The sequence below is a fragment of the Cyphomyrmex costatus genome, unplaced genomic scaffold, assembly GCF_001594065.2.
Source record: "Cyphomyrmex costatus isolate MS0001 unplaced genomic scaffold, Ccosl1.0 scaffold192, whole genome shotgun sequence".
In the NCBI taxonomy this organism is placed as follows: domain Eukaryota; kingdom Metazoa; phylum Arthropoda; class Insecta; order Hymenoptera; family Formicidae; genus Cyphomyrmex; species Cyphomyrmex costatus.
Genome location: NW_017275954.1, coordinates 1,424,766 through 1,451,245, shown reverse-complemented (window position 1 = coordinate 1,451,245; position 26,480 = coordinate 1,424,766). Strand labels below are relative to the sequence as shown.

Below are 26,480 nucleotides of genomic sequence, written 5' to 3'. Positions count from 1 at the left end.
GTGAATTTACAAGAGGGGATTTACAATATATATATTTTAGAAAAAATGGTTCAAATTATCTCACAAATTTTTTATTTATTTTAATATTTATTGAATTTAAAAAATAATTAAACCAACACACACACACACACATACACACACACACACATACACACACAGGGCTACGAGCCAACATTCATTAAATTGTAAAAGACTTAGTAAATAAAAGATGTCATTAGTTAAAAATATAATATAAAGTTTAATAAAATTTAAAATTTTAAAAACAGACGTTTCGATCTTCATTAGGTCATTTTCAATGTTAAGTCGCAAAATATCGTTAACGATGTACAAACAACGATATTATAAAAATTACATAAACGAATACATATGTAAAAATATTAATAAAATATGAAAAATATGTATATACATTCTGTGATGTGGGTATTTTATAATCTCACTCGCTATTGAAGACATATCATATCGACGTAAAATGGCAAGAGTCCATCAACAAAGCAAGACATCAAATAATGTAAATTGTGAGAAACTCCACATTTCTAAATTAAATAGTAACATAATAAAACAATGTCAGTAATAGATAAAAATAATAAAAAAAGGAATATAACGAAAAGAATATAATATAAGAGTCAATTGATCAGTAAAAAAGTCAATACACAAGGCAATAAATTGAAATGGATATATAATGTAACACTACAAAATAACGTAAGTAACTCATATCCATTTTGTTAATTTAGTAACAATTAAATTAAAAGATAATCAATTACCTTGTAAAATTGTATCAAAATACAATTATGATTAATATAAGTTAGAACAATGCGAAGAGAGCCATTTTAAGATGTTGACAATAATAAACAATTTAAAATCAGAATAACCGAACATCTCAAGTACAAAGGAACTACAAATGGAAATAAGGGGAAAATTAGGAAGGGGTAAAAATGTAATAAAGTGGGAATAAAAGTGAAAAAGGTAAGAAAATTTACGAAGGAGAGAGAGAGTTGATTTTCTGAGAATAAGATTCTGGTAAAGAGAGAACTCTGTATCATTTTGTTTATTCAGACCCTGTTTTTGCCTTTTGAATCATTTCAGACACCAATCTCTTATTGTAAGAAGATTCAATGTCTAAAATTTGGACATCATTCCATTTAAAATTGTGGTCAAAGTTGATACGATGTTCAGTAATGACAGAAGGAGAACCTGTCCTTTTTCTATAATGTCAGACATATGTTCTTTTAGTCTGGTACTCAATTTTCTTTTTGTTTGATCAACATAGCTAGCTTCACAATCATCAGGTAATCTTATAAATAACATTGTTGTTAGAAAAATGTTCTAATTTATCTTTACCTCTTTTAAGGGGTTATATACACACGCAGCACGAAAAATGACGACATTTTCACGATTTTTTTTCGACAGCAAAATAAAAATTTATTTAAAAACTATTAATGGTATCATTTAGTACATGTCAAATTTTTTTTGTTAAAAAATATTTTAAAATAGCGGAACTGCAGCTGTTGCCCTGGAGCGCCTAGTTTTCAGCATCACTTGCGGTGGACAAGATTACTCGAGAACGGATCATCTGAAATCAAAATGTAAAAAGATTTCGTTAGTATATTGTATTATCTAGTAGATGAACGAAGGATTTGTCAAAATTTCAATTATTAATTACTTTAATAATAATTAATTAAAGTACTTAATAGCATACATGTATTATATATCATATATGTTAATTTTAAAACTATGATTCTTAATAACTTTTTAACGAAGGGCGAGCGACGGCTAAAACTTGTTGGAGGTTACTCAGGATCATGACCTTGACAACATATGTCAAGGTCAAGGTCATTGGAGGTGGCTCCCCTAAAGTGAACAATTACCCTATTGAGAATTAAGAATCATCTATACTATATTCAAGAGGCAGCGCCGCGTACGTTTAAAAGCAAACCATGTTATAAACGCGGCACTTGCCGCAGAAATGTTGATTAAAATGGCAAAGCCTTTTATGAAAAGCGAGTTAATAGACATAGTAAGTATCACACAAATCAATTATTTAAGTTCTAATTATATACTTAATTAACAGCCGTTTTTTAAGAAGTGTAATCATTTCCAATAAGCATGATATAAGCGCAATCAAATAATTCAAATGTAATTATAACAATTGTTTCTAATCGTATTCTTTTATAGATCTAAATAAATCAAGAATATTATACAAAATATAATTTTTTACCATCTCGCGATAAGTGTAGAAATTGTTGTGTTTAATTATTCATAATGTCATAACGTTAAATGAAATAATTATATTCACAATATGTTATACTTTTCTACTTACAATTAGATAAATTTTTTGAATTTATTTAACACTTTTAGATACATCTTCACTCATCGTTAGAGAGCCTTTCTGAATATATACCAGTGGATGCATTACCAAACGAAACAGGTGGAAAAGCTGGTTCCGTGCACGAACTAGCTGAAATTCAAGAGAAAAAATTCGAAGACTATCGCGAGTGGTTTATATTGGATGAATCAACCGGACGCGTTAACGAAGCATTAAGAATTGGCAAGAGCAAAACGGTAAATGATTTGTTTGGTATAGAGGGTACTTTTAAAAAACTTGTTATAGATTAATAAATATTCATAACTTTGTCTGATTTAACTAATTATGCTATTATTATGTAATCTCTATTAATGTTTATTTTATATTTTGCACTGTGTCGTGTTATATATAATTATTGTATCGTGTTTCTGTTATGCGTTCATTTTCTTGCAACTTTTTTGATCAACTGAATTAAAAAAAATTTCATCGATAACATTAGAACGAAATTGTACTTTTTATTTACACCCTACGAAAATTAATGTCCAATTCTAATTTCTAATCTGTAATCCAGTCTTCGTAATGTGTAATGCAACATTGATTTAATGCTCGCAAAAGTTACACTCCAGCAAATATCAACTAATAACAACATAATCGTTAACTATATTTTCCTCACAACAGTTTAACTATACAGTAGTTACATTGAGCAACTATAGTTGGTCAGTGAGTGTTCCTTAGGTAGAACACCATGTCATAATAAAATCACAACGATATTATATATTTTAGTAGTTATGTACCCCCGAAGAATGGACTTTGGTGACTCGGGATAAGAGACTTGTAGTGTCTTTTAGTTTTTGAACATGGCCGTAGACACTACCGCGTCTCCTGATCAAGGATGTCATCATGGTGTCACTTGATTCTTCAAAATAAACTTATAAATGACAAATAAGATCAGGATATTTTTATGATATTATTATGACTTTTACGTGAGTCAATCTTTCGCTGGATCTAACAATAAGTGTTGTAGTGTGTAAGAACGAAGAGCAATAAAAAATTTACTCATGAGATTTTCTGCTGAACGCGTTCATTTACATTATATGTTATGTAAGTTACATTATACTGAGTGAAAAATTATCAAACAGTTGTGTATCTATAGGTGTGTTCGCTGGAGCGCATATTTTTGCATATTTGCTGCAAATTAATTTATAATCATAATGTATCATTTATGAATATAACCTGGTATCATCGGTATCAGTACTTGCTAAGTCTTTGAATCGTTCGAAACATTTCTATTAATTTTGAAAACATTTCACTACAAACTCTCGAAAAGAATACGATATTGTAAATTAAAGAAAGCGTTGTTAAGACGATAAAGTACATATAAAATTCGAGTTTCAATGTCTGTAACAAAAGGAATTTCATTAGAAGAAGAAATGAAGAGGAATCCTCAATTGAAACTGTCAGATGTACAATCACTGAGGGAATGGTGCGAGAAACAACAGCACTTGCCAAAAATTGAAGACAACTTTCTTGCTTTGTTTCTTCACAGCAATTACTATCAAATGGAACCAACGAAAGACAAAATCGAAAATTATTATACGACAAGGACACTTTTATTAGACATTTTTTGCAATCGGGATCCGCTTGAAGAAATAGGGTTACAACAAATCTTCAAAACTATGTAAGCCATTTTATAAATATTAATGATCGAACAGTTGTAAAATAATTTGTTCATGTATAGGTATATAAAATGGTCAGTTTATAATTTTTTAAATTTTAACCACAATAATACATAATTTGAGATATATGCAGAAAATATAAAATAAATCTTATAAGATGTATAAATATTATTATACTTTTGAAAGTATCATAAAATATTTTTAATATTTTTTTGCACACACATTTCTTATCTTAATAAATTTAAATAAATTAATTTGATTTGAAAAGGGCTCAGTTTTTACTGAATGGATTAACAAAGGATGGATATAAGATGATATTTTTCTCATTATTGGACAGCGACCCTTCTTCCTACAACCTTGATTATAGCTTCAAATATACCACAATGTTAACCGACGTACATTTTTTGATGGATGGTACAAATAATGGTTTTGTTTTCGTAATCGACGGCAGTAAATTTTCCGTCGGTCATATTATACGATTTAATCCATTGGTATTGAAGAAATGTGTGTACTACGTTCAAGAGGCAGCGCCGATGAGTATAAAGGCAATCCATATTATAAACTCGTTACCTGCCATGGAAATGTTGATGAAGTTGGTAAAGCCTTTCATGAAAAAAGAGTTGGTAGACGCAGTAAGTATCACAAATCAATTATTTAAATTCAATTGCGTTTAATTAACACAGCAGCCGATTTTTAAGAAGTGCAATAATTTCCTACGTGATATAAGCGCGATCAAATAATTCAAATGTGATTAAAAACTGTTTCTAATCGTACTCTTATAAATTTATTTTTAAATATATCAAGAATCTTGCACAAAATATAATTCTTTATCATTATCTCGCGATAAATGTAGAAAAAAATTTTTTAGTTTAATTATCCATAACATCATAAATGGATAAATTATACTCACACAATGGTGTATTATTCTACTTATATAAATTTTTCTAAATTTATTTAACTCTTCTAGATATATTTTCACTCCTCGTTAGAGAGCCTTTCTAAATATATCCCAGTGGATACGTTGCCAAACGAATCAGGAGGAAAAGCCGGTTCCGTGCACAAACTAGCTGAAATTGGAGTGAAAAAATTCGAAGACTATCGCGAGTGGTTTCTATTGGATGAATCAGCCAGACGCGTTAACGAAGCATTGAGAATCGGCAAGAGCAAAACAACAAATGATTTGTTTGGTATGGAGGGTAATTTTAAAAAACTTGATATAGATTAGTAAATAGTTTGTAAATTTATAATTATATACACACACACATGTTAGATGTTACATAGCTCCACAAAGTTTATTAAATGCATCAATGAGGTAAATAATATATATTAAGGCAAGTACCCACATATTCAAACATTTATGCAATATTTGATATGTTGATGCGTTGTAAACAATCTTGAGAATTCACAAGAGGTGATTTACAATATATATATTTTAGAAAAAATAGTTCGAATTACCTCGCAAATTTTTTATTTATTGAATTGTTTACAAATTTATTTGATGATTTAATACATTAATAGAAAAGATGAGGTAAGGAAATATGTACCTAAAAAAACGAAAAATATTTGATTTTTTGAAAAATTTATTAATCTTACATTCAGTATTGGAGGTAGGCAAACACTATTTGATACGCGTAAACAAATTGCGGATTACACATAAATTCAAAAGATTATCATTAAAAGTAAAACAGTTAAATAAAGTTTCAGAATTATACTAGCTAACTCTGCAATGGAATTTATCTTCTTTACAGTTATTTGTAGTTTTTAGTTTTATTAAATTAATAACATAGCACATAAGTTGGAATGAAATAAAAAAACCTTAACTGTACTATAAACTTGAACATCACACTTTCATTACATATCTTAATATTTGTATTTGAAATTCATTTTTACTAAATATCGTACTTTCACCTGAGCAACATCATACACGATATATTCATTGTATAATAATGTCGAAGTAGTATTAACTTTAGCAGGTACTCCCTTTCCATAAGGTACTTCAACGCCATCCTTAGTCTTGTAGGTACTTTGCGGATCAGGTTGCGTCTGACCATGACCCATGGTCGAATGTTTTCCTTTCGGTAGCTTCTCGATATAGTCCGCTTTATATCTGTCGTACATATTACCCAAGGCCACTTCGCAAAGCAGCAACAAACCAGTTGGATTCTGACTGTGCGTACAACAATAATTTGCAGACTTCGACACCATATCGGCGAAATATATACCCTTGCCGAACATGTAACCGGTAACAGGTGCTTCCGGCGGTGCAATACGTAAACCTTGAGACAGTATTCCTGCGTAATTCGTAGTTCTAGATCCGTGCCAGAGCAACTTTCTGTTGGGCAATTTCTTGAAAGGCTTGAACCTCTGTTCTTCTCCCTGTCTCTTAACAATAAATACTTCCTCGATTTCGAGTTCGTATTGCGTATGAGTAGCCGCATGTGTATTCTTGACATACTTCTCGATCATCTGGAACTCCTCGCTCGTTTTATCCATCACTTCGATGTCTGTGTTCAATTGCTTATAATGACTGTCAAGCGGATTTTCTTTCTCGTTAGTCTTATCACATAAAAGATTATACGCAATCTCCATCTCAAGTAGCGCATCCAGCATGTCGCACTTGATCTTAATTTCTTCCAATGATCCAAGAATTTTTGGTCCGGAAACTCCAAAATTGTGTGGTATCAGTGTATAGAATCTGTTAGAAGCATCGACCAATGTAGCGCGCTCCACGTCATCAGCTGTTACCTTCAGTATCTCTTGCAATTCCGTTAAAACAGCATAAGCTTTCTCAATTTGTTTCTTGGACAATTTTCCGAGCGGCATCTTATCCAGATCTATCTCAAACTCCAACATAACTTTTTTCATCTCAGCTACGTCAAAAATAAGACGTATCAAGTCCTGAATTGGTTTCTGCAAGTTACTCTTGATATCTGAATCTAGGGAAACAACCTCCTGATCCCCATGATCTATGTCGATCGGATACATCAAATTCGGTACTTTGACAAAATGCTCTCTATTCTTCCACGGATTACCTGTCTTCTCTTCGTACAACGATTCAAATTGTTCTATGCACTCTTCCAAAGACATTCCGTCTAACTTGTTACCGCCAATTGTAGTGCCAATTCGGCCCCAACTTCTAAATAAATGATATCTCTCATGTTTATCATGTTTCAAAATTTGCATTTTGTAATAACTGTTTTTCTTTAACTGTATGTTCGTTAGACCTAACGTCACGGTGTATTTATCTTTGCCTTTTTGATAAATATGCGCAACATTTTCTAAACCGCTATCAGAATCAACAGCTCCACCGCCTTTCACCTTTACCTTCATTTTACCAGAACTTGACTTCTCAAATCTGCTTTTACTCTTAGAAGCAGATTTTGCGATAACGTTAGACAGTCTAGCATTAATATCGCCACCCCAGCTAGAAATAGTTTTCTTTTTTAGGAGCATGATGGGAGAATCTGTGTACTCTTTTGCTTCTTCTATAAAATCTTCTGTTATTACTTGAATATCGTGTGACTTAACATCTTCCATTCTTTTATTCATTTTATCCACTTCATTTTGATTCGAAATTACAGCAGCCAAATCTTGATGGATTTTTGTTGTAACAGTACCACCCAACAATAAGATTGCTCTTTTCAATTCCTCTTTATCTCTCTGTGTACGACCTAATATAACAAACTGCATGTTCTTCAAAGGATATGGTTTCCCTTGTACTTTCGGCCCATCTACTTCATCTTCCTCTTTTTTAATAGCACTCGATGATGATGGCACTATTACATTAAATATCCGTTTTCTCACCTTAGATTTATATGATCTAAAAACGAATTACACGATTGTATAATAATCCATCTTCATATCAAAATTACTAATTTTGAAATAAAGAAGTGTATAAAAATAATTTATTTAATTAAGTTCTATATATGGTCTGATGAGAGAACATACTTAGTTTGGAATACATCCATGTCACTTGGTATTTCGCATTTTTTTCTTTTTGGGTCTTGTGTAACATACTCGCATTTACTCCATTCTGTTGCATTGCCAGTGCATTTATAACCTAAACCAGAATTATATATGAGCTGTCCATCACATTTTGGACAGGGTTGTAGAGCTCCAAAATATAGTATATCAGTCAAAAGACTTGTGATCTATAAATATACAATTTAATTAGTAGTATAATAAACTGCCAGTGATATAATAACTTGTTTAAAAGTTATACAATAGATTTACAATAAAAAAAATTGAAGTATATATAATAATACAAATCTATATTTTTAAAGCACTTACATTTGATATGCCACTTGGAATTCCCTGATTATTTATTTCTAATAATTCAATCATTTCTTTCTTTTCAAGATGTGATATTTTATCTTTTATAGCATACAGCTCATCATTTTGCTTTTTTATCAATTTTGTTTCCTCTGCATCCTCTGGTTCATCCTTAACCTTTTTAGGAGGTGGTGGCACATCACCCTGAGCCATTTTAGGTAATGAAGTCTTAAGATTTGCTTGATCTTCTTTCGAGAGTTGTTTGGCACCTGGAAGCTCATCTCCTCTGCCATAGTATCCAAAATCCGTTCTTAGTTTCACGAAACATTCCACATGAAGCCATCTGTCCAAACCACCAAATCTCCTAGCTTCTTCACTCTCATAATCTTTCTTTGCTATTCTTGTTTCACCTTTTATTATTTTTTCTTGGCATCCTATGCATGTGGATCTACTGGACTTGGCATATTCTACTCTAAAATCTCCAGAAGCACCACCACCTTTTGTTCTTTTCCTTCCTTTTGATACAGTAGGAGCATTACGACATTCCTCTGCAAGTAAAAAATGTAATAGTTAAGATAATCAAACAATTTAATTGAAATTATAAATTTTACTTAAGTCGTACACCAACCAATTTTCTTTCGAATTTGATCTTGATCATTGTTTCGAATCTGATCAAAACAAGCTATGTCATTAGTGGAACTTGGTCTTTGTTTTGAGAAGAAACATTTGAAGTGATACCATCTAGGTATCTTTCCATCATGAACAGGGCTCTGAAAATATTATTTTTCTGAGATTTATTTTTTGAACACATTGTCTTAAAATTTCTTAATTTCTTAAAGCATGATTAATTATATTTGTTTAAAATAAATACAAAGCAATATACAGAATACATCAATGTTACATTATGAGAAAAGAATACGTTGTTTTTAGATTTTCAAGTAACATAGCAAAAAATATGTTAATATGCAACAGCATCACAATACTTATTGAATTCAATTATTTGCACATATATGACGCAATTCGGCAATTATCAAGAATAACATCGGGTGCTTTATCATTACAAAAGATCGATAGTTCAATGATAATGCACGCATTCACATCTTTAAAAAAATGTAGCTCGCCATTAATTGCGACAATGCTGAGCACAAATGATGCGTAATATATTCGCGTGGTTTCTTTGTCGTAAAATTCAATATACATACCTGAACAACGGCAGCGAGCCTCAGATTCGTCTTCATGATTGATTGCTTGCATAATTGGCACTTCGAGCGATCGCTTTTCGCGTACTCTACAAGATACGGCAAATCGTCGTCCATCTCGCCGAATATCCGTTAATATTTGTCACCTCGAATCTCTCGGACAGTTGCAAAAACGAAACAGCGAGAAATCGCAGAAAACGACGCTATCGTAACAACGACGGTTGACCGGGTTGACATGTGGCGCTAACACCGGTCACGTTCGGCATTTTGGCAACGGTAGACACTGAACGGTAGATACCTAGAATCCCTATAATGGAGATTCTAGTAGATTTCAAACATATGGCGCCTCGACACTTCCGGGGCTCGACATTACTCGATCTCGATGTTTCTGGCTATCTGGTATGTCGTATCTATAAATATTCATGCACTATATCGTTAATTAAAATGCAACACATGCGTGTGTGTGTATTTTTTATCAATAAATTTTAATCTTATCTAAATTGCTATTTATAATCTTATCCTTTATAAACATCAACTATAGGTATACTATGTTTCTCAATTAAATCATGACGTATTAAAGTTCATAATTTCTTTAATTTGTATAATTAATTTATTTAAAAAATCTTAAATTTTTAAAAAAATTTAATTTTAATTAAGAATCTAATTAGAAAACTATTAATAAAATTAATAAAATTAATTGTTTAAATTAATTTAAAATAAAAATTTTAATTAAAATATGTATAACAATTAAAAGGTATATTAAAATTTATATAATTTAATGAAGGAAGGAAAACATGCGCATGTAATGTATACGCGAATAAAATCAAAATGATGTTTTTGGTTGTAATTAAAAAAATAGAATAAATGGGTAGTATCAAAAATTAATGAATGCATTGCGCGCATTGGCGTCTTAGTATTTTTGGAAAATAATAAAAAATAAAATATTTGCAATATAGACTGGAACAAAAATATGCCTCCTGTGAGGTTTGAACTCACGACCCCTGGTTTACGAGACCAGTGCTCTACCACTGAGCTAAAGAGGCTTCGGATTACTCCTCTCTTAGCAAGCCATAAACCTTTTCTTCGTCAGCTAATAAAAATTACAATAAAAATAATTTTTGAAAGGATAATTTGACATAAAAATGAAAAACTAAATTTTGAAAATTTTTCCGAAACATTTGTTTGCATATTTGTCAATGGCGGTTTCTTCAAAAACAATTTGTATTATTGGTTTATTTTTTACTTTTCTTTTCTTTCTTTCTTTGTATTATTAAAACTAAATTAGGTAATGAAAAATGGTAATGAAAAATTAGCAATAATTGATTCTTATGAAAAAAAGAATACGTTTCCTAAAATTATTATCTAAAATATATGTCTAACGTAAAATAAAAATGAAAGGATTTGCATTAAAAAAAAATCGAAATGTAAAAGTTCATTTAGTTGGAAAACAGTTTTTATATTGTACAAAAAAAAAAGGAAGATAATATTTTTTTTCCAACGAGTCTGATACATCCGGACTCCTTTCGGTCCTTCTGTGGACTCTAAATGATGACGATCTCGAAAATCATCATAGAAGCAGACAAACTAGAAGGAAATTTTCGTATCCCGAATCAAGATTATCGAGTTGGCGCCTGATACGTTTCGCGCGAAATGCAATCTCCATCAGGGATTTTCCTCAAGGCCTGGGCGACTCGCGACGAAGATAAAGCACCGGAAGACGATAAAAGGACTATCGCTCGCGTGCCAGCGGAAACTGTGTTCCCGCCCTCGGCTACAAGTCTAGCTCCAAATAAAAGGATGAAATCTCGGCTCTCCATTTACGTCTTCGCCGCGTTTAATTGCGCGAATCCAATTTTCTTCTTTGTCGGAAACATTGTCGCCCCGCTTCGAAACGTTATCGTTGTGTGATTATTGTGTAAAGCGGCGTGTGACACCGGAAGTATTTAAAACTACATAAATTCTGTGTCATTATTTCGAAGTAGAGACTGTGTTTGCTTTTGAATAAAATACATTTTCCTAATGGTTTCGGAGTAAAATCTTATTGATTCCTCGTTGATTCATTGTACGCGAGTTATACGTACATGCATGTGCATTCCATATATTTGCATCAAGATGAAGTGTTCTTCAATTATATTGTTGTTACTTACTTTCTTCGGCCAGTACATCATTTGTTCTTGGCAGGTGCAGAGTAAGCAGAAATAATTAAAATAATACGTATTTTTAATTAAAAAAATTGGAATTTGTATAAAGTAAGACGAAACGGAATAATATTATGACTTGCAATGAATGCAATGTTTTCCTATAAAATTATATTTGGAAAAAATTTTGTGTTTTTAACAAAATTTTTGATTAAAGTTTGAAAATTATTAGTGGAAGTATTTTTTAACAATTAAATATTTTATTTATATAACAAATAATTTAATTGTTTTTGGAAATTTTTTTATCTTGTAAATAACAAAGTATTTCTTTATACCAACTAAATTTTTTAATTAATATAAATAAATATTTTTGTTTATTTATAAAAGAGAAATACAGTTTTGAAGCAAAAAATGTATTTTATCAGAAAAAATTATTGTTGTGCCCAACGTTGAAATGTCATTGCTTATACTCGCATGATAAAAAAAATTAGTTTAAAGGTAAATGTATATTTAATAATAATAAATAATAGTAATATATAATAATAATAAATATTATTGACAATTATATAATATAAAGGACTAATAAGAGTCAAATAACTAATTTGTCAAATTTCAAATAAAGAGGTGAGCTACATTTTAATTATTATATATATACTGATTTAATCAGTCGACAAATTTTACATTAAATAACATGCGCATTACATGTTTCGGCTGTATGATTCAGCCCTTTTCGGATACTTGTACAATCCCGCAGTACAAAAATCTATCTTATATTATATTTTAACCCGCAATATCCATATAAAAATTGATTGTAATAGACATTTTGGACCGGATAAAATCGTGTAAAAGGACCAAAGATTGACCGACCAATTGATACTATATGTTTTATCATGTTCTGATGGAAGAAAAAAGAATAAATGAAAAAAATGATTCCGTAAAACATATCAGGCTGTTAAAAAACTCACCAAATTGTCTATAACAAATAAATCGTTAGTGGTTATCCTCTCGCAAATGTTATCGAAGTCAAAGATAAATGGTTACATAATTATAAAATATCAAAAACTTAAAAGAAGATCGATTTTCACAACGAAATTAGACACGTCTAACTATTATGGTTGTCGGTACAGTATTGAAATGAGAGTTTTGGCGATGCAAATCTTGTTTATAATTGGAATATATATGCTTTGTGTAGTCCTTCTGTATATCTGTCTGTAGATTAAGACCGTTTTTCTGCTTTTTAATATTAAGCATTTCAGACACAAGGCGTTTTCTATAATATGGCTCCTCGTCCAATATAATAAATATTATACTTAATAGGCAATATATTACTAAATCATCCTAGTATTATAACTATACATATAGGCATTTTTATTTTCGTTTACTACGTTTCATATTATTATATTATAATAACCTTATATTATACTAACCTTGTTACACATTAATTTTTCCGTTGTAAAGTATTGTTTTATATAGATATTGTTTAACATATTTTTTTAATAACAATTTTTTTTAATATTAAAATGCAATTAATAAATATTAAAACACACAAAATTAAAAACGCAAAATTAAAATACTATCATAATTAGTTATTTAACTTACTTATTCATACAGTTTAATATTTGTTTAGTATCCATTTACTTTTTCCAGATAATTGTGATTAAATTTATATTTACAATGTTTCAAAATATTAATTAGGAAAAAATTAATAATATACATATTATGATAAATAATAGTGATTTCAATTAAGATATAAAAACACTTGCAGGTCTATAGTCTGTAACTCTTAACGTTTTCATTATCATTATAACGCAGCTGCGCAGTTTTTTTTTCTACTATTATAAAAAAAACTTACACAGCATTATAACGATAACGAAACTTCTATTAAGAATTACAAAAGAAGTCTGTAAAGGTGACTTTTTTGAAAAAAAAAAAAAAAAAAGAAATCAGATGGATTAACGATGTTTCTTAATAATTATATTTTCTTTCAGGAGGATGTCCCTTGATACGATTGAATAATGGAAGAATTCGCATTCGAGGTCGAGGTAGAGTCGCGAGGTTTAATTGTTTCGAAGGATTCACTCTTGTAGGAAATAAATATTCCACGTGCATACGTGGGCAATGGGACACATCTGTTCCCGTGTGTGTGAGTAAGTAAAATTTATATATAATGCAAGAATAAATGATGAAGTTGTTAATCAAATAATGCTAACGGATTTTGTAACACGACGTCTGCAGTATTACTTGATCGATCGCCTTTCTTAAAATAGTTTGATTTCCAATATTTAATGTCTAGATGTGCAGAAGTTCTCTTAACAAGTTCTCTGATACTAAATATTTTGATCAGAATATAATAAAATAATACGCGCGTGTGTAGAGTAATGTACAATAACAGAAAAGTGTGACAAAATAATTGCACTGTAACGGTTTGCACTCTATCAATATACGTATTTTAATCAATTTTAATGAAGGAGTTGATAAGAGTAAATATTAAATGCAACGCGTTTTTTAAATGGAATAAGATGATTAACAGATTTGATTTATTTTACTTAGACGCGGAATGCCCTATACCATCATCGCCGAGTCACTCAATTATAGTACAAAAATTGAATGGTGGAATATTAATGTTTTTCTGTGAACCTGGTTACTTCTTGATCGGTAGCCCTGAAATTTATTGCGACGGACATCAATGGAATGGAACAATTCCTTATTGTCGAAGTACTACAATAAAGAATTAATTTTATTTCGTTACTATTTGCTTCGCGCTTGCTTAATAAATGCTCTGCATTCTACAATTAAGGTAAAAGATATGAATACTTTAGAAAAAAATTAGTACCGCAAAAAAATAATTACTTATAAAAACACATTAGCCTTGCAAATTTGTAAAATAAAAAAGAAATTAGCTTGCGAAAACAAGCAACAACGCGGTTGTTACAAAATAAGATTTATAAATTACTTTATTCTTTCTGAGAAAATAAAAAAAATAAAAACGTTTCGATTTTGGTTAGTTTTCACCGGTTTGATAAAAAGTATCACAACGTAATAAAATAATATAACGTGGCAAGGAGAATTAAAAAGGTTTTAAACCATAATTAAAAATAAAAGCAGCATAAATTGAAAATGCAGGAAGTAAACATGTCAAAAAATAAAAAAAATTAAAATATACTAAAAATAAGAGACGCTGTATCAAACGTTAGATACAAAAACAAAAAGTTTTAAGGTACAATAATTATTTACCAATGTCAAACAATGATTTAGCGTATTTTTTCAAGGTCAATGTTGCAAAAACTTATTGATGTCGGTCAAAGTCGAGAATCCTGTTAAGTTCAAAGATAAGATACAGAAGTCCGATAGTTGTTAAAAGTACAAAGTCGAAAGTTAAAAGATCAAGTTTAAAACGGGTAAAAAGAAAGAGAAATAAGTTAAAATTTAAGAGATAGAGAGAGAAGTTGAATAAAAGTGAATAATGAAAAATAGAAAATAGAAAAACTGTTATATTTTAATAAACTAAAGGTGTTTATATATAAAATAATATAAATTTAAACAAGTTAGTTAAGATTAAAAACTAACGAACAAACTGATATAAAGAGAGCGTCAAGAACTTATAATGCTTTGCGGTATTATCTATAGTCTCGTAATATTAATAAGTCCCGAGAGGATGACTTAATTGTTGTTACTGAGGAGCTTAATCACGCTTGCTCAATTTACAATATATATTTATTTTTACATATCTGCATGTAAAGTCTTTTTTTTTTTTCTTCTCAGTTTTTCCTTTACTTAATTTTAATTAAAATTTTTATAACTTTTTTTTCTTTATGATGTTGACATTACAACATCGCGTTAATGCAATTTTTGTGATAATCTATGGTAAGAGGCGAACGCAACTACACCGACACAATGCGATTTTGAAAGTCCGGATCTTTGTTGGTGGGAACAAGATCCACAACACGATTTTGATTGGAAACGTCATAACTTTGAGACACCGAGTTTACACATCGGTACTGGTCCGACGCACGATCACACTTTGGGAGCTGGAAATAATGGTACGTATCTTCCTATGACTTTAAATAACTTCAATGTTTCACTGAAATGCTAGATTACAAATTGTGCAGAAAGGAAATAAGTTGTTTTTCTAATTACTGCTTATGCTCGACAATTTCAGGACATTATCTTTATATTGAAGCATCCGGACGATTGATAAACGATACAGCGAGAATTATATCTCCTCTGTACAATTCTTCATTGACTAATTCAGGATGTTTCTCATTTTGGTAAATAATATGATGTAAAATAAATCCTTTCTATTTTTATGTTTTTATACAACTTCTATTATTTTTGGAATTTTTTTTAAGAAAAAGAATTTCTATTAGAAATTTCATAAATAAAATTTATAAAGTTTTGAAACATTCCTATTATAAGTTTAATAAATATAATATTTATAAATAAATTTATTAAAGTAAAATAAAATAATAAAATTTATAATGATAATTGAACTCTCGAGATATAAACAATAATAATTAATGAAATCAAACAAGCATATGAGAATTATAATAATATTTAACGCGATAATTAGTGCGCATTTGTATAAACAAATTTATTTTGTATTACTTTACATTTCGAACGTTTCGACTTCTTTCAAGCCATCATCAGCAAAGAATTGTGTTTAACTATTAATTAATAAAGTCTCCATTAATTAAAATAAAATAAAGTCAATAGAGAAACGATATACTCATTGTAAAAATTTTAATATTTAGCTTATATTATATAAAAATGAGGGATTTATATAATGTATAATGTAGTTTATATATTTTATTTATTAATATTTTATAAATTGTTTTGATAGGTATCATATGTACGGTGCTACAATTGGCTCATTGAATATATATTTCAAACAAGAAGATACTACGCCACTATTAATATTCACCAAAAATGGAAATCAAGGAAATCAATGGTTCCATGGCATTTCCGAATTGCCAAAAGCTAACGCCAGCTTTCAGGTACAAAAGAAATAATTGTTTCTTAAATAATTACATTGTGTCTTTTATTATTGTTTTTATACATATGTTACATCATTATTAAAATACATTTAAAAAAATCAGAAATTCTTTTCGATGCTTCCATTACACTTTGAATGTTTATTTATTTCTTCGTTAATACATACCTAATATATAACAACTATAATTTCAATATTAGCCTCGAATTAAAAAAAATTGAACATTTTTTACAGATTATCGTAGAAGGAGTGCGAGGTATTAGTTATGTAAGCGATATCGCGATAGATGATGTAGCTATTTTACAAGGAGACGATTGTATTGTTAAAAACGGATCTGTCAACGTAACTGTAAGCAACGAGGGTAAATTTTTATTAAAATTAATTTTTATTGAAAAAAATTGGAAATTGATGTACTTTGTGATAAAGTAATTGCAAGCATTATATAGATTTATTTAACAAAATTGTTGAAAATATTTGCAAAAAGTAATATGCATAGTACCTATAAATTAAATTTCTCTAAAATAAATTTCACGTACAATATTTGGAAACATGTTTCAGTTTGAAGATTACTGTCAACTCCAAACGTCGCAATTTTATTTCAACGATTACCTTGCAGTCAAATAAAATGTATAGAGTATTAAATATATTTGAACAAATTTTACAGATATTTTTCTGACAATATAATATTAATTTTTATTATTTACAAACGTGATATTAACCCAATTAGCACACATATATTAAAAAAATATTTCTAAAAAATATTTTTTAATATTTAATTAGCAGACTAAAAATACTGAATAAATATTAAAATAATGTTTTTTAAATATTGTGTCCTGATTGAAAACATTCCACATAAGATCATTTCCATCAACATTTTTTATAATTGATTTCTATGAATGTAATTTCTATGTATATACAGACTGCATGTAACATTAATTTCTATGGGCATTAATATATAATATATGTATAATATTACATTTCTATAATTATGAAAATTAATGTTATTGTCAACAAAAAATTGTATATATTGTACAGAAAAATAGGCTGCATAAATATCTATTCTGAAAAATCTGTTTCAGATCAAATCGAAATAGTTAATGCGCAACAAACCTGTCGGGACAGATGCGTTTCAGAAAGCATTGTTCCTTCTACTCCGCCATTTGGACCGGTGAGTTGCCTTTGCACGATCGATTGTGCGGAACGCTCTATTTGCTGCCCAGATTACGCTGAATATTGCATACTAGGTAACTGTTTACTATTTTGATAGAATCCTGAATAAGATGTTTTTTTATAAGATATGTTTTTATTGAGAGCCTTTGATTAAATTGTGTGAAATCACAATAGCGCTAAATTCCATATATACTATATCATTCAATTTTGCAACACTTTTATGATTAGAATCTTAATTATGATTCAGGATATAGCACAATATTCGACAACATTACGACAGAATCATTGAGTGCAGCGACGATTGCACCGGTGAAAAATTCCACTCTGACAGGATTTCCTATAAATCCGAAGGATGACATCGACCCAGGTATGTTCAACTTAACGACATCAACAACATCGACGACAACGCAAAGACCTAATAATACTACAACGACAACGCAAAGACCTACAACCACAACGCCTCAAATGAAGCCTCAAACCAAGAAACCGACTATACGGAGAACAACACTTGCGAAACTAACGCAGCAGACGGAAACGAAAGAAACACCTTTCGAACCCCACATAAAAACTTCGACAACGAAATACATAGAACTTCAAGATCGATCTGGTATATTTATTTCATTATATACAGAGAAAGTAAGAAAGATTATTTGATATTAAATCGCGATGGAGTGTCTCTAGTTTAGTTCTTGGAAAAAGTTCGAAGTGAGTTAAAAAGTTAAGATTTATCAATTTTGAAAAATTGCATCAAAAATTTATAATGTATTTATACTTATTAAATATCGATTGACCTTTTTTTTGATGTATATGACTATTGGATTACGATTCAAAGGAAAAAATGCAAGATTTTGAACAGAAATAACATGTCTCGAGACAAACTAATTTAATTACGTATTTAAAAAAAATTTTAATTACTTGTACACTCTCTATAGTAGATGTGTAATTAATTTGATGATTTAAAATGGTAGTATGATAATTATTTTTATCGTTAGGATTATGTTGACTGCTCTCTGTGTAACTAACAATAAGACAAATTTGCAGATTTGCACACCGAACAAAATCCAGAAAAGGTGAAACAGGGTAGGGGTATCGAAATACTGGAAATCGTCGCCGCAGTGGGTGCAACTTTGGTCGTACTTTGTGTGGTACTTGCGACTGTGATTACTGTTATCAGAAGGAGGAAAACTTATAAGAGAGGAGCGAGCGGATCGGCGCTCTCGGAAGATAGCGATGTCCGTTTCTTAACATCGGATGAAATCCTTGACTTTAATTTAGCCCGACCTACTGATAACGATGAAATATAGCTTTACATTATCAAAATTTCTCCTTTAAATGAGTTTAAATGGAGTTAAATTAAATTGATTAAATAATTGATTAACAAATTGATTAAGTAAATGAACCATAGAAAACTCGACGAGCGAAACACAATCGCAGCTGTATTATTTTTATTAATTTTTATCATCTGCTTTTTTTTATCATTTCCATGGATTAAAAAATTTTTATATCAAGAGAACTATAACATAGTTCTTTGAAATGTTAAAATTATGTATATTTTTATGACTATCTGAAAAACAAGAAAATTTATGATAAAACTCAATTTTTGCTTTAATAAGAATAATAAATATTATTTTTACGAACTTATTATATTATTATTAAAGATTTAAAAAAAAAAGTTAAGATGTTAAATGTACAAACAATTTTAACATTTTGCATATGAAGAAAATAGGAAATTGTATTTAATCTTTGTAATTATTATTCAATATAAAATTATTATTCATTATTATAATTAAAAAAATAAGTTAGTTTCCAAAAATTAAGATTATATTGATTCAGTTTTTTTTATATTTTTAAAATTATTTTAATTCATATCAATGCAATTGTCATTTTTTATATATTTAAGCCAGAGCTCCTAATTATTTACTTTTACATATCTTTACTGATATTATCATTATTTTAGCACAATGCGACCTAATTCTTCGATGACGAAGGTAACACCTAACAGATTAACCGATAACGCCATTGTGCAACATTCTATTTGAGAAGTCAAACACGCACCTGGGATTGATGTCGGGCGCACCAATTGATTTCACTCTGCGAATACGTCATTGCCAAAATATGTATGTCGGATCACGTAATTTCAATAGCATGTCTAGACAATTAGTAACTAGACAAGTGAACGAATTAAGTCTAGATGCTTAAATAGTTATATTACATATTCCATGAGGTGCGAGTAACGGCATGTAATAATATTTACATCGGAGGAAGAATTTTAATTTACATTTTTTCGAAAAAAAATTTTTGTAATTTTGTATACTTGTAAAAAAAACCCACAAATATCAACCTGATGAATTATTTATGAAGCCACTTCTGTAATCGCGGCATGTGGAGTTTTTGTGGTGAACTATACAGGTTTGCGGATGGCGCGAAATGTCGCTTTTCTCTCAGGAGAGAGTACCGAGATAGAATACAAAGCGAAAAGTGAATATCGAATTTAGTACGTGCGCGGTCAATTTACTGCATGGCGCATGGTTTCGATCGCGTTTTACATTTTGATGTGTACAAAGGTATTGTGATTTGAACTTTTACATTTAGGTACGTACTGTACGAAGTGTTACACAAGTATAAAACATAAAATTGTTCAAAAGAGAATGATATATTTTTATAAATTATTCTAAAATTTTCACATATTTATTTTTAGTCATTAAACCTTTTAATCATGATCACGATATCTAATTATAAAATTTTATTAAATTTATTTTAAATTAATAAAAGAAAATATTTTTTGTTTAAGATTATAAAAAAGTTTAGAATTGTTAATTTTTTTATTACTTCTAATTTTACATTACTGGAAGTTTTCTTTTATAAATAAAATCCAAATTAATCTAAAGTAACGTATATTAATATTAAAAAATATTTTTGATTTCTGTTATTTTGGTAATTATATTAATATTAAATATTATATTCAATATTGATACAAAATTTAATTTATATTAAATATTAATATTAAATGAAATATAATCAGCATTATATTAGATCTATTTACGCGGGATTATAAATTGCAATTAATGGCATATTTATTTCTCGGAATGTAATTTAGGGAATAGCAAAAATGGTGAACTTTGTCCCGACAAGCTGTCTATACTTCTGGCATGCGGAAGCGTCTCTTATTAAAGAGCGAACTGAATTTCCATTTCCATGCTAATCTCCTCACACAAATGGCCTGTCAGTTTCCACAGTGAGACTTGCGAGACGTGAAGGCGCGTCTTTTACCGCGAGCAGCATTAGGATTGAGCGATACCACCCTTAACGGGGGATGAGCGGGGCGTCAAAAAAATATTGGAAATATGTTGCCCGCACCTCGCGGCGGCCTTTGCGACTCAGTGAAATTTCACGCCTATTTTACGCCTGCTTGCGAAAGCTCGCTCTTACTCTCGCATACTTTCTACGTCGATTATTGAATTATACCGTGTGTCATCTCCCATCGGCCTATTCAGCGGTGGATTTAAGTCCATATAGTGGAGAGAAATATGTTTCTTTAAAAATTAGAATTTGTTTTAATTTTAAAATATAAACATAATATAATTGAACAATTTTAATTAATTAATATAATTTACTTTATGAAGTGTGGGAAAAGCAAAGACTAAACAATAATATAAATTTGAAACTAGTTGAGATATTGAATGATGATAGTAAATGTAAAATTAATTAACGGGCAATTGAGAGCTAGAAATAGACAGTTATTTATGCGTATAATTAACAAAAGAATGTATTTTACCAAAAATGATCTTACATTAAATTCGAAAGAAATTTCGTAAAAATCAGATGTTTCGGCTCCGTTTGAGCCATCATCAGCAATGTCAATGTTTCTACATTTTGAGAAACGTCACTGCCAATTCTCAAAATGTAGAAATGAAGAAGCTCTTCCGGCTGCTTACTTAGATCTTATTGATGTGAATAATACCTGCATCCATTGTTTGACATTGCTGATGATGGCTCAAACGGAGCCGAAACGTTTGATTTCTGCGAAATTTCTTTCGAATTTAATGTAAGATCTTTTTTGGTAAAAATTTAGTAAAACATTTGTTAATTATACGCTTGAACGACTGCGTCCATTCCTAGCTCTAAATTGTCCATTAATTAATTTTACATTTACTAAAAAAGAATAAACAATCTAAAAAATAAAATAAAAATTGCCAATAAGAGCTAGCGTGGATATTGGGGTGCACAGTTTTAAATTTTATTACAACTGAAGTGTCAACTTTTACAATTCACAAAGCAAATGCGTTGTAAATTGTAAAAATTGATTCTCCAGTTATAATAATTAAAATTTATTTGCGCCCCAATATTCGCACTGCCGGATTTTTATTTTATTTTTTACATTTTTTCTTAAAGCCGTTTTCTGCGTTTTACTTGTTATTAAATGAATCACGAAGAACATGATAACTTGCGCGGAGAATAATTAATATTAATCAATTAATTAATTATTAGATGGACACTAATCAATTTATTAAAGCGTACATGTAATTATTTAATTAATTATTGCAATATTAATTACACATTGTGTATAAATTCGAAAACGTAGGAGAGAGGCTTCATTATTTTAATTATATTTATTATTTCTTCCGAAAATTCTTTTTCCCTATTAAATCTTTGTTGTTATGAGAAGAATATTCACGTCAGTAATATAATTTTATTGCAACAAGATATATCCTTATAGTGCAGCTGTAATACCTAAATACGCCAATTGCATATCGATAATCACTTGGATTGTTCGTAATGTCAGATTATAATCGCGGCGATGTAAGCCGATTGGGTTTCATTGTCATTCGCTCATCGTCAATCGCATTTCGCGTACGCGCGTGTGTGGCCGCGTGCGTGCCAATGATTACGCGTATATATTAGATCGCGACGTAACGAAGCGCGATTGCGTGCAACAGAAGCACGTGTATCGCTGAAAGACGGGCCACGTGGGACACGCCACGAAGGAAGAATGGAAAATTCGTTGCGCAGTCTCTCGCTTTCTCTCTGTCTCCTCTTATATGCCTCTCTCTCTCTCTCTCTCTCTCTCTCTCTCTCTCTCTCTGTGTGTCTTCCAATTCTTTTCTCCATCGCTCTACTTGTTGCAGCCGACAATAGTGTGCATTATCTACTTGTCACATCGCGGGGTTGATAAATCGAAGCAATATCCGCATTATGTTCCTATTACCTCTCCACTTTCTTTCACTTCCTCGAATTCGTCTCTCTATGCGGTTTCTGCCAAGTTCTGTCTATATAAGTCTCATCCAGAGATCTAGATCGCTAGTAATAGATTACTCTTTCATGATACTTTTCCTAAGCTCGAAAGCGGAAGGAAACCTCGAACAGGTTTTCTAGAGAAACCATTGCAATTGTAAACTATAGCGAACGCCAAATATGGTGTTTTAGGAAAGAAGCATCGTTGCGTTATGGAAATATGGTAGAAATCAGAAAATTCTTTATATTGTAATATAAAAGTATAATGATTTTAGATATATATATGTACATAATATAATTAATCATTTGGCATGCACAGTTGATTGAAATTCATTTACCATGTACTTCATATAGTAGAAAGATATCGTGTGACACATTTTTTGTTTCCCGAAAAATTTGTTTTTCTGGGATAAAATATGAAGTTAGAAAATATAAAAGTAAAAAAAAAAGGATTAAAATAACGCTTTGATTGTAGAGATATTTTTTTTTAGAGCAGAGATTAATTACGTCAGCTCAATCTCTTTCCTTATTTGAGCCAAATTGAAGAAATTCATGGAGTTCCCACGGAACTTCCACTCAACATAGCACAGGATTAAGCTGTCGCTATCGTGATGTATGCAATAATGCTTCCCGGGTGTCACAATACGTTTAATCGTCCTAAACCCGATGTTAAGCCGCCCATTCACGATGCCATGGAAGGGGAGGTGGCTCCGGAATTGCGCTTATACTGGCCGCAAACAGTAGCGAGGTAGGCAAGTCGGTATAAAATCGAACGATTCCTCGATCAGTCACAGTATTCGGATACCTGTCTTCGCGGTGTATCGTCACCGTGATCTTTACCGTGCATTGTTGTACTGAGACGCAAGGTAAGAAACCGGTTTCCAGGCATTAAACAGGATCTTGTTGGGGAAAGCACGTAAAATTCTTTGCACGCTTTCCTTGTCGCTTCCTTGTTCGATCTCGATTCTAATTTCAATGGCAAAGAGACAGAAAAACGCGTTCAGGCAAATGAAACGAGTTTAGAATATTTTAGTAAAATTGTCGTTAAACGTACTTCAAAGTTACATCCGAAAAGACGCTTTGTGTAATTCGCTTATAATCGGATTGGAACTTGTCTCAAATAAAATAATTTAATTTTAACCGTGGTTTACTTTTAAAATTAAAATTGAAGTAAAACTAAATAGAATTAAATTTTGTTTATATAGACCATTTGGAATACGTACATGTTTGTGTTAATTATTTAAGATTAAAAAATGTTGTTTATTATTTTAAATTGGTGTTACATGTTAGCATTTTGCGAATGTTGTTATATCGCGCTTGGAGAAATTAAATGGTAAATAGGATATCAATAAAAGTATTTGTTTTTTTGAACAGAGATGTATCACGCTATTGTTACCATCATTGCCACTGTTTGTTGTTTCCTCGTATTGAGAGCAACGGCGGAACAGATTGTCCTACAAAATCAACAATCTCTGGACCTCGGAAACGTCGCTATCGAAGATCAGGTCGATGGTAACGCGGTACACACCAGGGAAAAGAGGACGTTGTTCTTGAAAAAGAAATTGTTCGGCGCGGGTCTACTTGGTTTCGGTCTTGGGGTTGCAAAGGGGTAACAAATTTATAACTTATATTCTTTGTCTTTTTTTGTTTTATTTTTATTATTGCTTTTATTAATAAAAGTTATAATTTTGCAGAAAAGCAAAAGATATATATTTTAATAACATATTTCAGCATATATAACATTAATATATTCCAATATATGTAGTTACTATTTATATTATTTTAACCATGTGTGAAAGAAATAGAGTATTATTATTTTCTTTTTGACTAAAAATTAATTCTTGATGTACCGATGTATGAAAGAAATGTGTTAACACAACATCAAATTAATGCATTTTATTTTTCTGCGTGATGCAATTTTTTTTTTAAATATTTCTTATTTCATATTCAGTTACAAGGCTGGTTATTATAATGCACCGGAAGTGCACCACGTCTACCTTTCGCCACCAACAAAGTACGTGGAATATGTCGAGAAACCCATTTATATAGAGAGAATTGTCCCGAAACCTATTTATAAACCGCACGAAGAGTATGCTGCGCCAGTCTGGTCGCAACCAGACCCATCCTACGGGTAAGGGAAACCAGTCACTAATCTCTTCTGTCCTTTCTAATAACGGTGTGGCATAAAATGTGATCTCTATTTCATTACAGTTTAGTTTATATTTTGTAAGTAGTAATAAAAATAAAATAACAAAATCGAGTAACACAATAAAAATAAAATTTTACTTACTTAACAAATATTAAAAATAATGTAACAGGTTAATTAAAAGCAATTTAAATAAATTGCTAGATATTACAATAATTATTGGAAAATCGTTATCATTCTCGATTATTTTTATAGACAATTTTTTTTACATTTTTCTGACTTTTCTTTGCAGTCCTTGGTAAATCCAGAATGCAAGTCGCATTACAGCGTATAACAGCGTACCAGTCCGATCTCCTCGTTATACCTCGAAATTCTAGGAACAGCCAATAATTACGGGTGCATATTGAGTCTCAGTCAGGTTACCCATATTTAAGTATAAGGATAACAATAAGATCATCTAACGATAGTAATCAAAGAGATTGTTATTTTTGTTACTGATGTTACAGATTAAATAAACTACAACCTGTAAATATCACAAGTGTTATTATTAAAATTATCTCCTCCTATTTTTGACAAAAAAAAAAAACGTATAAAAATTTTACAGAAAACATTATTTTTAATCCAAAATTTTCTTCCAGTACAATATTTTTAGATTTTTAAAATGTGGTTTAACTTCAATAAAAAAATATTTTAATTGAATTAATAAATAATCCTAATAAGAGAATGTCATTTTGATAATGATAAATAGAATTTCTGGTAACCGCAAGAATTCTGTTCGGTCTCACTAATAAGATGTCACTCTTATTGAATACTTTCTCGACAATAAATGATTAAAGGGAAAGGAATATACACGCAAGAGATGTAGGGGACAGATGTTACGGCCGTATGATTATCTTTATTGCCGAAGATGTTACCGAGTAACATTGAAGTATTAATAACGAGTATATAATCGCACGATGCGTCTGAAATATACAAATATCCAATCGTCTTCATCGATCGCTACGCTATGTATTTAGATATTCTTTCGATAACATCTTTTAACATGTAACATTCATACGTGTATAATTAAGTTCTTTTTTATTCACACAGTCAGATACAGATGTGCGAATGATGGCCAGTAGCGTAGCAAATATCTTGTAATTTTAAGAACTTAACAGAGAAATATAAATTGATCTGTTAAGTGCTTGTATTAATATTAGGATATAAGAATACACATTTTGTCCTCCGATGATTTGAATCATTTGATGTGATTGTATAGTTTATATGTTTTTCTAATGTATTTATCGTTTACAAAAGAATTCTGTTAATCATAAGCAACTTAATCTATCAGTATCTTGCTTGTTAATAAATTATAA

The 26,480-nt window shown here is 30.3% G+C and overlaps 4 protein-coding genes, 1 long non-coding RNA gene and 1 other non-coding gene across 6 annotated transcripts; 4 read left to right on the top strand and 2 right to left on the bottom strand.

Annotated features, from left to right (window-relative positions):
* The first annotated feature begins 569 nt into the window (after window positions 1-569).
* LOC108772561 (uncharacterized) lies at window positions 570-1,795 on the top strand. Its single transcript, XR_001940672.1, has 3 exons — window positions 570-699; window positions 864-1,583; window positions 1,759-1,795. It is a non-coding gene; the product is annotated as an uncharacterized LOC108772561 (long non-coding RNA).
* Window positions 1,796-1,810: 15 nt separating this feature from the next.
* LOC108772507 (uncharacterized) lies at window positions 1,811-2,613 on the top strand. The gene is made up of 2 exons (XM_018538041.1): window positions 1,811-2,014; window positions 2,356-2,613. Exons 1-2 carry the CDS (start codon window positions 1,964-1,966, stop codon window positions 2,611-2,613), a joined length of 309 nt encoding a protein of 102 aa, XP_018393543.1. The 5' UTR covers window positions 1,811-1,963.
* A 492-nt stretch (window positions 2,614-3,105) lies between these two features.
* LOC108772506 (alpha-tocopherol transfer protein-like) lies at window positions 3,106-5,312 on the top strand. The gene is made up of 4 exons (XM_018538040.1): window positions 3,106-3,115; window positions 3,692-3,980; window positions 4,247-4,610; window positions 4,946-5,312. Exons 1-4 carry the CDS (start codon window positions 3,106-3,108, stop codon window positions 5,201-5,203), a joined length of 921 nt encoding a protein of 306 aa, XP_018393542.1. The 3' UTR covers window positions 5,204-5,312.
* A 526-nt stretch (window positions 5,313-5,838) lies between these two features.
* Parp1 (Poly-(ADP-ribose) polymerase) lies at window positions 5,839-9,685 on the bottom strand. The gene is made up of 5 exons (XM_018538057.1): window positions 9,453-9,685; window positions 8,879-9,020; window positions 8,269-8,798; window positions 7,927-8,129; window positions 5,839-7,798 (listed from the first exon to the last, which is right to left on the bottom strand). Exons 1-5 carry the CDS (start codon window positions 9,564-9,566, stop codon window positions 5,839-5,841), a joined length of 2,949 nt encoding a protein of 982 aa, XP_018393559.1. The 5' UTR covers window positions 9,567-9,685.
* A 76-nt stretch (window positions 9,686-9,761) lies between these two features.
* On the top strand, window positions 9,762-25,118 carry LOC108772505 (uncharacterized). The gene is made up of 12 exons (XM_018538039.1): window positions 9,762-9,855; window positions 13,576-13,734; window positions 14,138-14,302; window positions 15,457-15,627; window positions 15,747-15,855; window positions 16,428-16,581; window positions 16,812-16,938; window positions 17,657-17,821; window positions 17,995-18,354; window positions 18,789-18,979; window positions 24,356-24,588; window positions 24,931-25,118. The coding sequence occupies exons 1-12, from the start codon at window positions 9,762-9,764 to the stop codon at window positions 25,112-25,114; spliced, it is 2,112 nt and encodes a 703-aa protein (XP_018393541.1). The 3' UTR covers window positions 25,115-25,118.
* Window positions 10,421-10,492, bottom strand: TRNAT-CGU (transfer RNA threonine (anticodon CGU)). Its single transcript has one exon. It is a non-coding gene; the product is annotated as a tRNA-Thr (tRNA).
* Window positions 25,119-26,480: the final 1,362 nt, after the last annotated feature.

Bases quoted from the DNA above. Each gene is read 5' to 3' on its own strand.
- LOC108772507 (XM_018538041.1), top strand. From the start codon at position 1,964: ATGTTGATTAAAATGGCAAAGCCTTTTATGAAAAGCGAGTTAATAGAC. The intron at 2,015-2,355 runs GTAAGTATCACA...TAACACTTTTAG, and splicing joins AAAGCGAGTTAATAGACATA to ATACATCTTCACTCATCGTT.
- LOC108772506 (XM_018538040.1), top strand. The intron at 3,981-4,246 runs GTAAGCCATTTT...TGATTTGAAAAG, and splicing joins CAACAAATCTTCAAAACTAT to GGCTCAGTTTTTACTGAATG. The intron at 4,611-4,945 runs GTAAGTATCACA...TAACTCTTCTAG, and splicing joins AAAAAGAGTTGGTAGACGCA to ATATATTTTCACTCCTCGTT.
- Parp1 (XM_018538057.1), bottom strand. From the start codon at position 9,566: ATGGACGACGATTTGCCGTATCTTGTAGAGTACGCGAAAAGCGATCGC. The intron at 9,021-9,452 runs GTATGTATATTG...TAATATTTTCAG, and splicing joins GGCTCGCTGCCGTTGTTCAG to AGCCCTGTTCATGATGGAAA. The intron at 8,799-8,878 runs GTTGGTGTACGA...TTTTACTTGCAG, and splicing joins TCAAATTCGAAAGAAAATTG to AGGAATGTCGTAATGCTCCT.
- LOC108772505 (XM_018538039.1), top strand. From the start codon at position 9,762: ATGGAGATTCTAGTAGATTTCAAACATATGGCGCCTCGACACTTCCGG. The intron at 9,856-13,575 runs GTATCTATAAAT...ATTTTCTTTCAG, and splicing joins TTCTGGCTATCTGGTATGTC to GAGGATGTCCCTTGATACGA. The intron at 17,822-17,994 runs GTAACTGTTTAC...ATTATGATTCAG, and splicing joins CGCTGAATATTGCATACTAG to GATATAGCACAATATTCGAC.